At 50.7% G+C, this 16246-nt stretch overlaps 1 protein-coding gene across 6 annotated transcripts in view; it reads left to right on the top strand.

Annotated features, from left to right (window-relative positions):
- The window catches only part of SPECC1L (sperm antigen with calponin homology and coiled-coil domains 1 like), an 84915-nt gene that overhangs the window by 30815 nt on the left and 37854 nt on the right, over window positions 1-16246 (top strand). For 3 of the 6 annotated variants that reach the window (XM_061141408.1, XM_061141412.1, XM_061141411.1), the window contains 4 exons: window positions 321-1957; window positions 2940-3147; window positions 13611-13684; window positions 14884-15059. In XM_061141408.1, the coding sequence (XP_060997391.1) occupies window positions 321-1957; window positions 2940-3147; window positions 13611-13684; window positions 14884-15059 (2095 nt within the window). The remainder of the gene's footprint in view (window positions 1-320; window positions 1958-2939; window positions 3148-13610; window positions 13685-14883; window positions 15060-16246) is intronic. The other 3 variants (XM_061141410.1, XM_061141414.1, XM_061141413.1) reach the window with 3 other exon arrangements.

A 16246-nucleotide genomic window follows, 5' to 3' on the forward strand; every position in this document is an offset into this window, starting at 1 on the left:
ACTGGGCTCCAGCCACCTGTTGCAGTCCATGGTTTAGGACTCAAGTCCGTGTGTATCATTGAGACACAGCTCACATTCCATAAAACTCGCCCCTTTCAGCATGCACCTCCGTGTGTGACCTCTGTTTCCACTGGTAGATTAAGGGTGATTGACCTTCCTGTTTGGAGGGAGCTGAACTTGACCGTAAGTAACCAAACTCTCAGGCAGACTATCACAGTCACTGTGCAGCTCCTCAGACTACTCCTCCTTCACCTGGGGCGTAACTGTGTGCCTGTCTCCTGCTAATTTTCTGCCTTAAACTCTCTGTCTTAATCATGTAGGCACGAGTTCTTCAACCAAGCGGAGCACTTCCACAGGTAATAAAGAGTCCAGTTCTACTAGAGAAAGATTACGTGAACGTACCCGACTAAACCAGAGCAAAAAACTGCCTTCTGCAGGTCAGGGGGCTAATGACGTGGCGTCGGCCAAACGCTCACGCGGTCGCACGGCTGCGGAATGCGATGTCCGCATGAGCAAGTCCAAGTCGGACAATCAGATCAGCGACAAAGCTGCTCTGGAGGCCAGAGTGAAGGATCTTCTCACCTTGGCCAAAACCAAGGACGTGGAGATTTTACATCTGCGGAGCGAGCTCCGGGACATGCGTGCTCAGCTGGGCATCAGCGAGGACCCCCTCCCCGAGGGCGACGAGAAGTCCGAGGAGAAGGCAGTCGGCGCCGCGCACCAGCCAACTGACGTGGAGTCGACGCTGCTGCAGCTGCAGGAACAGAACGCCGCCATCCGCGAGGAGCTCAACCAGCTGAAGAGCGAGAACCGGATGCTGAAGGACCGGCTCAACGCGCTGGGCTTCTCCTTGGAGCAGAGGCTGGACCATTCCGAAAAGCTGTTTGGCTATCAGTCGCTGAGCCCAGAGATCGCCCCTGGTAACCAGAGCGACGGCGGGGGCACGCTGACCTCCTCGGTGGAGGGCTCGGCCCCTGGCTCAGTGGAGGATCTGCTGAGCCAGGATGAAAACACGCTCATGGACCATCAGCACAGCAACTCGCTGGACAACCTGGACAGCGAGTGCAGTGAGGTGTACCAGCCGCTCACGTCCAGCGACGACGCCCTGGACGCGCCCTCGTCCTCGGAGTCAGAAGGCGTCCCGAGCGTGGAGCGCTCGCGGAAGGGGAGCAGCGGGAATGCCAGCGAGGTGTCCGTCGCGTGCCTGACGGAGCGGATCCACCAGATGGAGGAGAACCAGCACAGCACGAGCGAGGAGCTGCAGGCCACACTGCAGGAGCTGGCCGACCTGCAGCAGATCACCCAGGAGCTGAACAGCGAGAACGAGCGGCTGGGCGAGGAGAAGGTCATCCTCATGGAGTCCCTGTGCCAGCAGAGCGACAAGCTGGAGCACTTCAGCCGGCAGATAGAGTACTTCCGCTCCCTCCTGGACGAGCACCACGTGTCCTACGTCATAGACGAGGACGTGAAGAGCGGCCGCTACCTGGAGCTGGAGCAGCGCTACGTGGACCTCGCGGAGAACACCCGGTTTGAGAGGGAGCAGCTCCTGGGCGTCCAGCAGCACCTAAGCAACACTCTGAAGATGGCCGAGCAGGACAACAAGGAGGCGCAGGAGATGATCGGGGCGCTCAAGGAGCGCAGCCACCACATGGAGCGGGTCGTCGAGTCCGAGCAGAAGGGCAAGGCGGCCTTGGCCGCCACGCTGGAGGAGTTCAAAGCCACCGTGGCCAGTGACCAGATCGAGATGAACCGCCTGAAGGCCCAGCTGGAGAACGAGAAGCAGAAAGTGGCGGAGCTGTACTCTATCCATAACTCTGGAGACAAGTCTGACATTCAGGACCTCCTGGAGAGCGTCAGGCTGGACAAAGAGAAAGCAGAGACTCTGGCCAGTAGCCTGCAGGAAGACCTGGCCCACACCCGGAATGATGCCAACCGGCTGCAGGACGCCATCGCAAAGGTACTGTTTAGGTAGATAGAGGGTTCTGGAGCCGCGTGACGTGGGTGTAGGACACGGCATGCTTCCTGAGAGCCGGCAGCCCCGGTGGTGTGCCACTAGCTTTTCCTAAGCTGATGTTTTTCTAAGCTGCTTGTGTTGGGATGGAGTGAAAAGTGTTCTTGTAATGATGTCACTTCCACTCTTACTTTTTCACTGTGGTCCTGTGCCTGTGAAAGGTTAAGGCTAGAGTCACAGCTGACAGAAGTCCCCAGTTCCGGGGGTGCCTGTTATGGAGCCTGACGTGTCTGGGGGGCATGTCATGGGGAGTCACAGTGCCCTCACGGCTGTAGTTTGACACAAGAAAAACGGAGAGCCAGAATGCCAGTCTGTGGAGTCAGCAGCGTCTGCCTCTTCTTCTCCTCCTGTGGTGTGGTTTTTCAAGTAGAGTTCTATGAGTTTGGGTTAAGCTGCTGTGCCATTTGCATGAGGGTCTGTTGTTAATAATGTAAATCTTAATTTTTTTAAGGGATGACTTTCAGAGATACAGTTTAGGAGATATATTTGTTGGTGCATACATGTACGGGGGCCCCCATGAACTAACAGTTTTAACAGTATTTGAGAATTTTTGGTTTCTGTTTTTAATTTGATATTGAAACCGTCAGAAAGCAGACATCATTTTTGTGGGAAAGCATGTTAATCATTGATGAGATGCATGCCTTCAGTCCAAACGTTGGAGAAGGGAAAACTTCCAAAACGTCTTGGTAAGTACCTTAGTGAGGTTCAGCGTGACGTCAGCGTGAGTTCAGTGGTGTGGTGGCGCGCCACGCTGAAGCACGCTGTGTGGCGTCCGAGTTCCTGGGTGCCCACAGTGGCCACACGGCCCTTCTTGCTCTCGCAGAGCGGTGCCCACCTCGCTCCCAGCCCAGGCGGCCTGTGCCTCCGTCCTGAGGCTTGGCTCAGAACAGCACTCACTGTCCTGATCTGCACCATCAATTTCACACAGGTAGAAGATGAATACCGAGCCTTCCAAGAGGAAGCTAAGAAGCAAATAGAAGATCTGAACATGACCTTAGAAAAATTACGATCAGAGTTGGAAGAAAAAGAGACAGAAAGGAGCGACATGAAAGAAACAATCTTTGAACTTGAAGACGAAGTGGAACAGCACCGGGCGGTGAAGCTTCACGACAACCTCATCATCTCCGACTTAGAGAGTAAGTGAGGCACGCCCGTCTCTGACTTAGAGAGTAAGTGAGGTCCCCCCTCCCCGACACATGGGACAGTGCACGCCTGTCTCTGAATTAAAGAGTGAGGTCCCCCCGCCCGTGGGACAGTGCACGCTCAGGACGGACGGGTGGGGCGGCTCTGCGTGGGCAGGGTTCTGCGGCAGCAGTGCTGTGGCCGGGCGGACACGTGTGGGCTGGAGCCTCCTGGCACCACCCGTCTCCTGGCTGCTGTTTTGCTCCTGAAGGACTGTTACACAGAAGCATCAGTTTAAAGCTGCTTAACTATGAAAAATCATTTAAGTGAGATGTTAATGGGGTTGTTAACTTTCTAGATCTTAGGAAAAGCCATTTATCATCAACGTCTAGTGGTTGCAAGTGTAGTGAGACCAAAAACTATTGCTCTTTAGGCCTACAGCACTTTTTTTTTTTTTTTTTTTACATTTTTTTGTTTATCTGTTTCATTTTCCTCTTTTCCGTGAAGATTTTATGGTCAGGTAGATTTGGAACTAGGATTTTGAGTTGCTCTGTTTGCTTTTTAAAAGATTTTTAAAAACTATTTTGTAGTTATTTCAGACTTAACAAAAAAAGTTGCAAAAGTAGGACTAGCATTTCTGTGTGGAAAATTTGATGAGGAATGGGAGTTTCCGTGATCCTCTCACAGACTGTTTACTGTGTTGCAAGTGAGGAAAAAGTGTGCAGTGGAACAGTTGAGCAGCCCTGTGACAGGGCCGCGTGGACATGGCCAGGCCACACTCCGGCTGAGCCGCGACTTCAGCCAGTCGTAAAGAAACATTAAAGACGGGAGATGAGGAGTGTTGTGCTGGAAGCCCAGGACTGAGTGGGGCTGTCTCCAGAGATGCCAGTGTCATGAAGGGCCGAGGCTGAGCGGAGTCCCAGGCTGGAGGACTGGGGGCGGGCCAGCCCCTGCTCCCTTGCCTGCTGGGCCCCGGGCTGCCCTCAGGGTGTAGGGACAGATGTCGGCATAAGCGCGTGAGGTGGACCGCCCACTGGGCCTGAGTGTTGGTAGGGACCACACACTGCGTTATGCCAGGGTGAGGGACGTGGCGTATGTTCTTAAGGAAGGAAAGATGACAGGCAGACAGACGGGCAGGGAGCGGAGACAGCCGGTGATGGAGCACGGCACACGGTTACCGTTGGCAAGGCTGAATAAAGGTACGTGGGTGTTCAGGTCCTCCTGTGTTATTTCTTGTATCTTTTTGTAACTTTCAAGTTACTTCCAAATGATACATTTAAAAAGTTCTTATGTATTCTTTACCTGAATTCCTTGACTGTTAACAAATTTTAAGTTGTGATGCCTGCAAAAGATGGCCTGATGGGGATGGGCAGGATGGAGGTAACCTTTCTGGATGCCTTGGTTGTTTTTAAGTCACCCATTAGTAACCGACTCTTTGTGACCCCATGACTGCAGCATGCCAGGCTTCCTTGTCCTTCACCATCTCCCAGACTTTGCTGAAACTCATGTCCATTGAGTCAGTGATGTCATCCAACCGTCTCATCCTCTGCCGCCCCCTTCTCCTCCTGCCCTCAATCTTTCCCAGCATGAGGGTCTTCTTCAATAAGTTGGCTCTTCACATCAGGTGGCCAAAATATTGGAGCTTCAGCCTCAGTCCTTCCAGTGACTCTTCAGGGTTGATTTCCTTTAGGATTGACTGGTTTCATCTCCTTGCAGTCCAAGGGACTCTCAAGAGTCTTCTCTAGCACCACAGTTCGAAGCATTAATTCTCTCGCGCTCAGCCTTCTTTATGGTCCAGTTCTCACACCTGTACATGACTACTGGAAAAACCATGGCTTTGACTAGGTGGATGTTTGTGGGCAAAGTGACATCTCTGGTTTTTAATATGCTGTCTAGCTTTTTGTCCAAGGAGCAAGCATCTTTTAATTTCATGTCTGCAGTCACTGTCCACAGTAGTTTTGGAGCCCAAGAAAATAAAGTCTGTCATGGTTTCATTTTTTCCCCCATCTATTTGCCATGAATTGATGGGACTAGATGTCATGATCTTAGTTTTTTTAAAATGTTGAGTTCTGAGTCAGCTTTTTTGCTCTCCTCTTTCACCTTCATCAAGAGGCTCTTTAGTTCCTTTTGCTTTCTGTCATTAAGGTGGTGTCATCTCCATATCTGAGGTTATTGAAATTTCTCCCAGCAGTCTTGATTCCAGCTTGTGATTCATCCAACCTGGCATTTCACATGATGTATTCTGCATAGAAATTAAATAAGCAGGGTGATGCTACACAGTCTTGATGACATACTCTTTTCCCAGTTTGGAACCAGTGCATTGCTCCATGTCCGGTTCTAACTTGCTTCTTGACCTGCATACAGGTTTCTCAGGAGGCAGGTAAGGCAGTCTGGAATTCCCATCTCTTTAAGAATTTTACACAGTTTGTTGTGATCCACACAATCAAAGGCTTTAGTGTAGTCAGTGAAGCAGAAGTAGATGTTTGTCTGTGATCCAACGGATGTTAGCAGTTTGACCTCTGGTTCCTCTTGTATGTCTGTACATGTTGTAAATCCAGCTTGTACATCTGAAAATTCTCGGTTGATGTACTGTTGAAGCCTAGCTTGAAGGATTTTGAGCATTACCTTGCTAGCATGTGAAATGAGCGCATCTGTGGCAGTTTGAACATTCTTTGGCCTTTCTTTGGGATTGGAATGAAAGCGGACCTTTACCAGCCTTGGTTAGAGCTGTTGACGTTTCGGGTCCTGCTTCTTGGCGGACCAGCAGGCGGATGCAACATGGAGCTGGAGCACCTGTGCCATGGGTGTGGCATTGGGGGGGACCTACCCCCAGGAGAGGGGGGTTGTTTGCAGGAGCCCTAAAGGTGTCTGCTGGTGATTCTGAGCTCTGGCTGGTTGACCCGGCATTTGTAGGACGACCCCTCAGGGCTATTCAGACTATTCCCAAGTGTGCGGATACTGAAGTGGCTTGTGAGACTGTATTCCTGAAAGACATAGTGATGCACTTTTTCATCTAAAGTTTTAGAAAACTTTCAGTTTAACATTTATGTCGTTTGTATTTCATTGTCTGTGAACTGAGAGAGATACTGCATTTTACTTCCTGAGTACAGATGGTTCTAAAGTCTCAGATTAACTTGGGAGTCCAGTGTCTTCCTTTTAGCACAGATAATAAACAGACCTTTCCCTTGCAGACCTTTTGCTTTGAATGGGGAGAGTGACACCCTGTGGTGACTGAGGTGATCGCTAGAGAGACGTTAGAGGTTTCCAGGGCAAAGGTTCCATATCCCTGCCGAGATAAAAGTTACACAAACAGGGTACGGGTTTTAATTATCAAATGTTTTATTTTGTATTTGGGTGTTGCTGATTATGCAAACAGTAATAGGCTTTATTTTCTTGGGCTCCAAAATCACTGCAGATGGTGACTGCAGCCATGAAATTAAAAGACTCTTGCTCTTTGGAAGAAAAGGTATGACCAACCTAGACAACATATTAAAAAGCAGAGACATTACTTTGCTGACAAAGGTCCGTCTAGTCAAAGCTATGATTTTTCCAGTAGTTATGTATGGATGAGAGAGTTGGACCATAAAGAAAGCTGAGCACCGAAGAGCTGATGCTTTTGAACTGTGGTGTTGGAGAAGACTCTTGAGAGTCCCTTGGGCTGCAAGGAGAGCCAAACAGTGAATCCTAAAGGAGATCAGCCCTGAATAGTCACTGGAAGGACTGATGCTGAAACTAAAGCTCCAGTACTTTGGCCACCTGATGCGAAGAACTGACATATTGGAAAAGACCCTGATTCTGGGAAAGATTGAAGGCAGGAGGAGAAGGGGACGACAAAGGATGAGTTGGTTGGATGGCATCACTGACTCGATGGACATGAGTCTGAGCAAGCTCTGGGAGTTGGTGATGGACAGGAAGCCTGGCGCGCTGCAGTCCATGGGGTCGCAAAGAGTTGAACCTGACTGAGTGACTGAACTGAACTGATAGCTGATTAACGGGCTTCCCTGGCGGCTCAGTGGGTGAAGAATCCGCCTGCAATGCAGGAGACACAGCTTCAGTCCCTGGATCCGGAAGATCCACTGGAATAGGGAATGGCAGCTCGCTTCAGTATTCTTGCCTGGGAAATCACACGGACGGAAGAGCCTGGTGGGCTACAGTTCGTGGAGTTGCAGAGAGTCAGAAGTGACTGAGGACCAGCCCAGAAACGACTGCTGATTGACAGTGTTGTGAGGGTTCCGGGTGGACGGCAGGGGACTCAGCAGAGCGTGTGTGTGTCCCCTCCGCCGTGCAGGCTGCCGCATCCCACTGAGCAGAGTTCCCCGTGCTGCACAGCAGGTCCTTGCTGGTGATCCATTTCACATATAGCAGCATCTGCATGTCCAGTTTTCGGAAATAAAAAGTTGAAATATGCAGAAGTACCTGGAGAGTTGTTTTGCAGTGAGCACCTCCTGTCTGGATGCAGCAGTCAGCAGCGTTTTGTAGCGTTTGCCTTCTGAGTGTGTTTAGCTGAACCAGCTGGCAGTACGCTGTGGGCACTGGCCTCCTGAATACGTCAGCACGTTCTCCTCGTGGCCGCAGTGCAGTATCACAGTGAGCAAAGCCAGGGTAGGCTCTTAGCATCATCGGATACCCCGTGTGCAGATTTTCCTGGCTGACCCTGGGATGTCCTTTATAGTTGTTTGATAGGAACCAGGATCCAGACACGTTTCATGTAATTTATTGTTATTGCTGCATAATCTGGTAGGAGTTAGTTTTTTCCTCAAGAATTCTAGCATTTGGGATGCGTGCTAAGTCAGCACTTGATTTAGGGGAGTCTATGAAAGGGAATACTGCTAATTGGGAAAGGAGGGTTTTTTCCTGTGGAATGAAAGCATCACCATAGTCAGTTTTAGAACCTTTTTAGTCACCCCCCCCTCCCTCCCCCAAAGAAATCCTGCACCCTTCAGTAGTCACTGATCCCGTACCCCAGCGTGCTTCTGACTCAGCATTAATAGACAGGATTTCAAAGCAGCTGTTGTGAATGTACTCAGGACATGGAGGAAAGCGTACTCGTCATCATGAGCAAACAGCAAATCTCCACAGAGAAGTAAAAACTGTTAAAAACGAACCTAGTACTGGAACTGAAAAATTAGACAGTGAAAAATAGTTACAAAAAGTTACTGAGTCATTTAAACTGCAAATCAGAGACGTAGAAGAGCCACTGACCTTGAACGCCAATCTGTGGACATCATCTAGGGAGAAAGAAGGCTGGAGACAGCCAGCAGGGCATCCCTGGTGTCTGTGTGACAGGACCACGCGGTGTGTGTGTAGTCGGGGGTCCACACGGCGCCCCGGAGAGCTCAGCGCCATGTAGGCCTGGAGGGCACACCAGGCTGGCCTGGCCTGCGGTTTCCTCCGCCGCACTGGGACTTCACGTCTGAGCTGGGAAGGTCTGAGCAGCAACTCTCCCATTAAATACTCTTTAAGACTTCCAGTTCAGGACAATGGCCTGAGGTCATGTGTACCTCCTTTCCCTCCCAGAGTCCTAGTGACATGGCAGGAGAGATATAAAAATACTCTGAACAGTAGAGCAGAGAGAACACAGGGGAAGGATCCTGTCCGTAGGCCAAGAGCTCTAAGTGGTCTCTGGAAGACTTTATGTAAAGCTGATGGAGTTGGACGTGGGCATCAGTGGGAATAGACAGGTCTGCGGCCTAGAGAACTATGCACCTCTCAGTAGTGATGTCCCCAGCCGCGCCCTGGGGCTGAGGGCATCGAACCTCCCCATGGGGTCTGAAGCCGAGGCATAAGGCCCCGGGGGTCCTTACACCCCCTCCTCTGTCGGCCCAACGCTATCCTGGGCTCGTCTAAGGAAGGTGGGAACGTGGGCCCAGGGGCCCCCAGCACCACGACCCTCGTACTGTGCCCGCGGTGACTGCAGGCTCCGTGTTGTCTTGAAAAGGGGACCACACAGAGGGCGCGCAGCTCGGCCCTGCCGTGAAACGGGCACGCGCACACACCCGTCGCCTCCTCAGAAACCGCCTTTTCCCGCTTGTATGTCCAGAGTGTGTCCCCTCCACGCCCACCAGAGGCTCCTGTCCTCAGGAGCCTTCCTTTAGCCGGTTGTTCCTTCCAGAAGCACTCAGGAGTCTCTGATGCGAATCATTCTTTGTAAGTAAGAAAGACCAGCTAGGACTTACTAGATGTTTTAATACCTTGTTGTTGTTTAGCCAAGTCCGACTCTTTGCGACCCCATAGACTGTAGCCCGCCAGGCTCCTGTGTCCATGGGATTTCCCAGGCAAAGATGCTAGAGCAGGTTGCCATTTCCTTCTCTAGGGGATCTCCCTGATCCAGGGATCGAATCTCTGTCTCCTGCATTGGCAGGCAGATTCCTTGCCGCTGAGCCACTAGGAAAGCACCTTTTAACATTTTAGAAGAGCTTAGAGGAGAATAGCAGAAAGACAGTTCAACAGAGCGTCTAAAGTAAAGCTGCTGACGTGCCGATCAAAACACAGCTGACTGGTGTTGAGAACAGCGACACCAGCAAGACCTCAGGCCCATCTTAGCCGCGACCTCGCCTCCCACGCGCTGTCTGCGTAGCCCTGTTCTGCGCACTCCTGCAGCTGTGTTCTGCCCACCTGCCCTCTGCAGGCCCCGAGGTTCAGACCAGCGGGGGCCTGGCATCCTGATTCATGGAGGTTGATGACCGTGGTGAGCATGGGCGGCTCGAGACGAGAGGACGGGCAAGAGCAAGAGGAGGAGAGCTGTTTCCTGCTGTGATGAGAAGACCTGGAAGGCAGGGTGCTGGGGAGCCTTCATGGAGAAGAGTCATGTTGACTGTGTATGATTAAAATTTTCAGTTCAGTGGAGTACCAGAATTATTAATAAATGGCATTGGGAGAAGTATTTGTAATAGATATCAGATCCGTAGAGAGGTTCAGTAAGACTAGAATAACCCATTAGCTAAATGAAGTACGTAAATAATTTAGTCAGAAAAAGATACAGGAAGATGCTTGACTTCTGAAAAAAAGCAATGAAACTCAAAACTAGATGCAGGTGTGAAGAATTAAAAAGAGAGCTAACATGTAAGAGAAAAGGGTCCTTTCTGGAGTATTGATAAGAATTTTTACAAGTATAACAGTGCCATAGCAACTTGCTTGCAGAAATCTGCTCTTCAGAGACATCCTTAAGAGTTGCAGCTATACACATAGATGTGGGTGCTCCCGAGTTGCAGGTCACCACAGAGACCAGGGAATTAACCTGTATTTTCAACAGTTGAGGGCTAGTTAGAAGCCCGTGGGTGTGGTGCGTCCCTGCCACGGCTGCCCTTTCACCAGCTGGGGTGGGCAAGCCAGGTCAGTGTGCGCAGGCCAGAGAGATGTGTGCATGAGAGAAAGCACGGCCCACGGGATGAGCCGGGGGTGTTGCTTCTGTGATTAAGACCGTGGCCGTTTTAATAGAGCATCAGACTCAGACTGTAGCCGGCCAGAGCGGTGTTCCTAAAGAAACACCGATTTCCGGGCATTCTGTTCCGTGCAGCCCCTAACTTGGTGGCTTCTCAGGAAGAATTCTGTGTTCTGGAGCAGGTGGGCTGGCTTGGACCCTGTTGATAGTTTCAGGTGGTCCTTCAGCACCTCTCCTCCTTCTGGAGACGTGTCCTCAGTCACGTCTGAGCAGCTGAAGGCGCTCGTGGTGTTTGTGAGAAATACTGGAGCCATTCTGACTGTTTGTTAAAGGAGGTTGCGGAGACACATCATGGTATTTCCAGTTGGAGTATGAGCGTGGCCGTCAGAATGGTGCTGCAGGTCGTATTTATTGATAAAAGTGTCCAGTATCTACTGACTAGTGGGAGAGCTTGCAAAGCAGTAGAAACAGTATAATTTTTTTTTCTGTAAATGTGTATTACTTTTAGAATCAAGGGGTAAAAGTTATATCCACATTTTGAGGGGAGGGATAAAAATGAGTAAAATAAAAATTAAAAAAATAGCAGTAGGGACTTCCCTGGCAGTCCACTGGATTGAACCTGCACACTCCCAACGCGGGGGACGCGGGTTCAGTCCCTGGGTGGGGAGCTAAAATCCTGCCTGCTGTGAGGCATGGCCAAACATAAAAAACGAAGATAAATAAAAGTAGTAAATGGTTTATTTTCAACTCACGCATATCCTCCTCCTGTTTTGAGGTGCAGCTGTGGCGTGGCAGCTGGCTGCCCGCCGCCCCGCCCCTGGTCCTGAGGGGCGCAGCTTTAGCTGTCAGGCTCCTGGCTCCTTCCTGCCTCTGCAAATTACACCCGATGGCCGTTGTCGGTGCTGACCGGCTGCAGGGGCCCGGCTGAGCACTGGGTGTCTTCTGGTATCGGAGGGCAGGAAAGCTTGTGGGGACTTTGCTCCCTTCACACCGCAGGGGTTGTGGGGGGTCCCGTGGCGTGGTCGCTGCCCACGGCGCCCGCAGAGGGCACGGGCCCGCGGCCGGAAGTGGCGCGGAGGCCCGGCTGACGGTTCTGGTTTGTCGTCGGTGCTGGGTCTTGCTGGTGGGAAGACTGTGAAGCCCGCTGTTAGATGGGCAGGGTGGTGCCCAGAGTTGTGCAGAGCAAGGCTGGCCCAGTGACAATGAGAACAGAGGCGCGCGGATGTCTGGAGTAAAAGCAGCGTTGTAAAGTTGAGTTAAAACTTAGGGCGGTCGGTGCAGTTCTGTCCTTTGATGGAGCGCGCTGTGCATGTGAGAGGGAGGCAGCAGATGGCAGCGTCTCTCCCACTCAGGGCTGTGAGGCGGGAGCTGTGTGTGGAGGCCCCAGGGTGACAGGCTGCTGCCCCGCTCCTCACAGCCAGCACTGGACCGCCGACGCCCGTGTTTCCAGGGAGGAAAAGCCCGTTGTCTCTTCTCCTGCTTCTCTAAGGTATGAGTAAGAAGATTGCCTGGAGGCTCCTGAGTGTGTCCACTGGCTGTCAGCGTCCTGTGTGTGCAAGGGGAGTCACGGCAGCAGTGAGCGCACAGTGCTGAGGGCAGAGGAGTGTCCTTTGAGACCGTGGTTATGGGGATCCTGTGGCCGTGAACGCAGAGGCTGGTAAAGAGAAAAGGATAAGAGCAAAGAATGAAGCCTGGGCTTTTTATGGTGAGCCTGAGATGGCCGTGTGGCTTAAAGCGTCACCTGAGAAAAGGGCAGTAAGAGCTGCAGTGATGTGTCTCGTGTAAGTTGCCGTACACGACAGGTCATCTGCCACCAGGAGGGAAGGGGAGCAGTTTTCAGCAGAGGAGAGATACACACTTTTCTGTTTTGCTTAACTGTAAAGTTTTTTGCACGTAAATGTACTATAAATGAAAGGTGTGTGACCCCTGGTGTTTTCCACACTGGAAATGTGACAGTTTCTGTCCTTGTTCCTTGACTGTGTCTGCTGATATCACCAAGACCCCAATTTCATCTACACGTAGGTCAGACAGAGCCCAGTTCCCTCTGGTTCCAGAGCCACCCTCGCCCAGCGGTACTGGACTTGCCCGCTCACCTGTGTTCCCACTTTACCCTGAGCCAAATGGGATGGACCTTTTGACCCCTGAGTTTCTAGGTGAAGTGAGGTCTGAATCAGCTGTGTAGAGACAGACTGTTAAAGTTTAATCCTTTGCAATGAAAACATTCTCTTTTCTGTCTCTGAAAGGGTAGGAACTGCACCTTTTCCCCCCTTTCCTTATATCTCAGGTACCTTGTGCAAAACTCTGACACAAAGTAGGTACTTATGACCATTTTCTTGAATTACTGAGTAAAAGTGATTCACTTTTTATTTCATAAAAAGCTGACTTTTCGGAATAGTAGAAAGCGACTTCCCTGTGCATGCCTGGGTTCTGGCATACGGCCTTGTCTGCTTGCTCATCTTTGCAGCCCTGGTCTGTCTAGAGCAGCCTTTGCACATTAGCGGTGCTCATCAGATGTTCACGCTGCATGACGTTGTTTGAAGGAAATTCACGTTATGCAAGAAATAATTTGAGGAGTATTGATTTACTTAATCCTTTGTGAAAAGACTTCCTATAGAATTAAATAGCAGCTCCCCCAAGTTATTAAATAATTAAGTTTGTAAAAATTTTAGTAAATTCACGACTTTTCTGGAATTTATTGCAGTGTGCAAAGTTAAGTTATGCTTGTAAAAATAGGTTAATAACCCTTTTGATTAAAAGCTCCTGTTTTAATTGCAGTCAGTGTTGTTTTGATTGGTTATGAGCCAACAGTGTGTGTGTGTGTTTCTAACAATTGATTTAGCTTAGCTTTTTGTTTCACAATTAGGACGCTGCGGAAGGAAGTCATCCAGAAATTGCAATTTAAATTTGATACTTTCCTTAAAGAGTCATACTGGTTTATACTTGAATTGGAATTCCTTTTCAAGTTTTATGTTAAAAACAGAATGTCTTTGGGCAGGATGACTTTTTGAATAACATATTTAAGTACCCTCTCCCTTTCTATTTTTCCTTTTAAACATGGTTTAAGAATAAATAGTTAAACTTTTGTGGTCTTTTCAGATACGGTTAAAAAACTCCAGGACCAAAAACATGACATGGAAAGAGAAATCAAGACCCTCCACAGGCGACTGCGGGTAGGAAAGCGTGCACGTGCTGTCCCATCGGGAAGCGCCGCTCCCTGAGAGCTGCGCCCGTGCCTCTGCCCGCCCGCGAATGCCGCCGTGACCCAGAGCCGCTGGGCTGCGGGCGGGAGCGAGGCCGTCCTCTCAGAGAGGGGCTGGTGCCGTGTTTGACGAGCGGCCCTTAGGGAGCAGGTGTTACATCCTGGAAGAAACGACATGAGCCCTTGATCATGGAGGGCCCCAAGCTAAGCTGCCCTTTGTGGGCTGTCTTCTGTGGGTTTGCTCAGTCTGCGACTGCAGTGACACTCTGATGCAGAGGGCGGGGGGTGCTGGTCTCGAGGTTTGGGTTGACCCCGCGATGCGGGAGACCGGGGTTCAGTTCCTCAGTCGGGAAGATGCCCTGGAGGAGGAAATGGCAACCCACTCCAGTACGCTTGCCTGGAGAATCCCACAGACAGAGGAGCCTGGCGGGCTACAGCCCATGGGGTCACACGAGCCAGACACGACTTGGCACGGTCTTTCTCTCTTTATGTCTTTCCATCACTCAGGCTGCTGAGGGGTGCTGGGCACTGCCTCCGGGCTGGCGGCCGTGGCTCCCGGCGGCGGCTGCCCTGGGCAGCAGCCCAGCCATGCCTGCAGCCTCCATGGCCATGGGAGGCCGCAGTGCGGTCAGTCCTTTGCCGCTCCTTGTGGGTGTTTTGTCTGCTGAGGTTAAATTTAGTGTTTTCCTTCTGGCTTCCTCTTCCTTTCCTTTTGATTTTTTTTTTTTTTTTTCCTGTTCATTTTTGATGTCAGGATATTTATAGTTTTTCACTGTAAAATCTTCCAGTGTAGTTCACACACCATGTATCTACCTGCTTGAGGTCTTCAGAGGCATATTTTGGATGATATGTTTATTTTCACAAGACCAACTTTGAAGCTTGCCACAAGGAAGTGAGGCCTGACCTGATTATCCTCACTGAGCAGCCTAAGTGCTTGCTGCCTCAGCAAGCGGGTCAGCTGGCAACTTTTCCTCACCAGGAACACCGTTCACTAAAAATAATTACGTAATCTGTTAGAAATAGGTAATAGTAGTTCTCTGGGATTTAAAAGAAATCAGTCATCACTTGAGACAGTGCATTACAGCAGTCTAATCATAAGCACATTTTATTGTTTTAAAATACATGTTCATTGTTCTCTTTTGGAAATAAAAACATGGTTTTTTAATGCAGGAGGAGTCAGCGGAATGGCGGCAGTTCCAGGCTGATCTGCAGACCGCGGTGGTCATCGCAAATGACATTAAGTCGGAAGCCCAAGAGGAGATTGGTGACCTGAAGCGCCGCTTACATGAAGCTCAAGAGAAAAATGAGAAGCTCACAAAAGAATTGGAGGAAATAAAGTCACGCAAGTAAGTTTGGGAAGCCAGCTGTGCCCTTCAGTTTCCATAGGGAGCTCGTGAGTCCTGGTTCCGTGATGTGACTTTAGAGGGAGACTGTATCTTGATGCTGCTGTGACCGAGTTTGGGTCCAATGGAAGTGACCCAAGTCCAAGCTTGTCCCACGGGCTCCCCAGAGCCTGTCAGTCCTTGAGTCGCCCTGTAAAGTAGCACGGGCCCCGTGGTCTTCCTGAGCTGTTGTCAGTGTCCGCAGTCCCCAGCTCTGAAGGGGCTGGGGTGGCCACAACACCTGGTCTGTCGCGGTTCCTGCCTGTCCTCTGCCCCCGTCCCCGCCCCTCGCTGTTCCCGGGGCTGTCGTCATCACGGAGGCTGCGCACCCTGGGGACAGACAGACTCGGCCCCGTGCAGCTGCTGCTGCTGCTGGCCTTGGGGTCTCGGTCAGGACCTCAGTTCGCCCGTCTCTGCAGTGGACACAGTGCTGCTTCCGTCACAGAGCTGTTGTGGGGCTGAGATGAGACACCTGGACGTCGCTCAGGGCCATGGCCGGTGTCCGTCAGCGGGTGTCTCAGATGCGAGTGAAGAGTGCAGGCCGATTTCTCTCTGCTGCTCGCTTGAATAGTGTCTTGTGCTCATAACCCATGGAGTTTCTCCCATTTAACATAGACATCTTTGGAATCCTGTGAGAAGTCTTAGATGATGCACCCCGAGTTCCTAGGGAGACTGTGTGTGAGGGGAGAGACTGGTTTCTGAGATTTTTTTTTTATTAAGTAGAAGTGAAATGAAAGTTGCTGAGTCGTGTCCAACTCTTTGTGACCCCATGAACTATACAGCCCTTGAAATTCTCCAGGCCAGAATATTGGAGTGGGTAACCTTTCCCTTTTCCAGGGGATCTTTCCAACCCAGGGATCCAACCCAGGTCTCCTGCACTGCAGGTGGGTTCTTCACCAGCTGAACCACCAGGAAGCCCCAAATATCTCTCTCTAAGTGTCAGAGTTGGAGGTTAGTATTAAGAATTTGATTGTTGATTACGCTGAACAATTCTTAAATAGCCTTAGGGGAAAAATTTAGAAAAACAGTTAACAGGCCAACTTGAAAAGCTGTTGTGTTTTATCGTCGCCTAGGTCTAGTAGATGGCCTGGTGGAGAGTCTTGGTGAGCTGTTTCTCTCTGGCTTCTTCACTGAGCAGCACATGGAGTGAG

Source organism: Dama dama, chromosome 5 (assembly GCF_033118175.1).
Source record: "Dama dama isolate Ldn47 chromosome 5, ASM3311817v1, whole genome shotgun sequence".
In the NCBI taxonomy this organism is placed as follows: domain Eukaryota; kingdom Metazoa; phylum Chordata; class Mammalia; order Artiodactyla; family Cervidae; genus Dama; species Dama dama.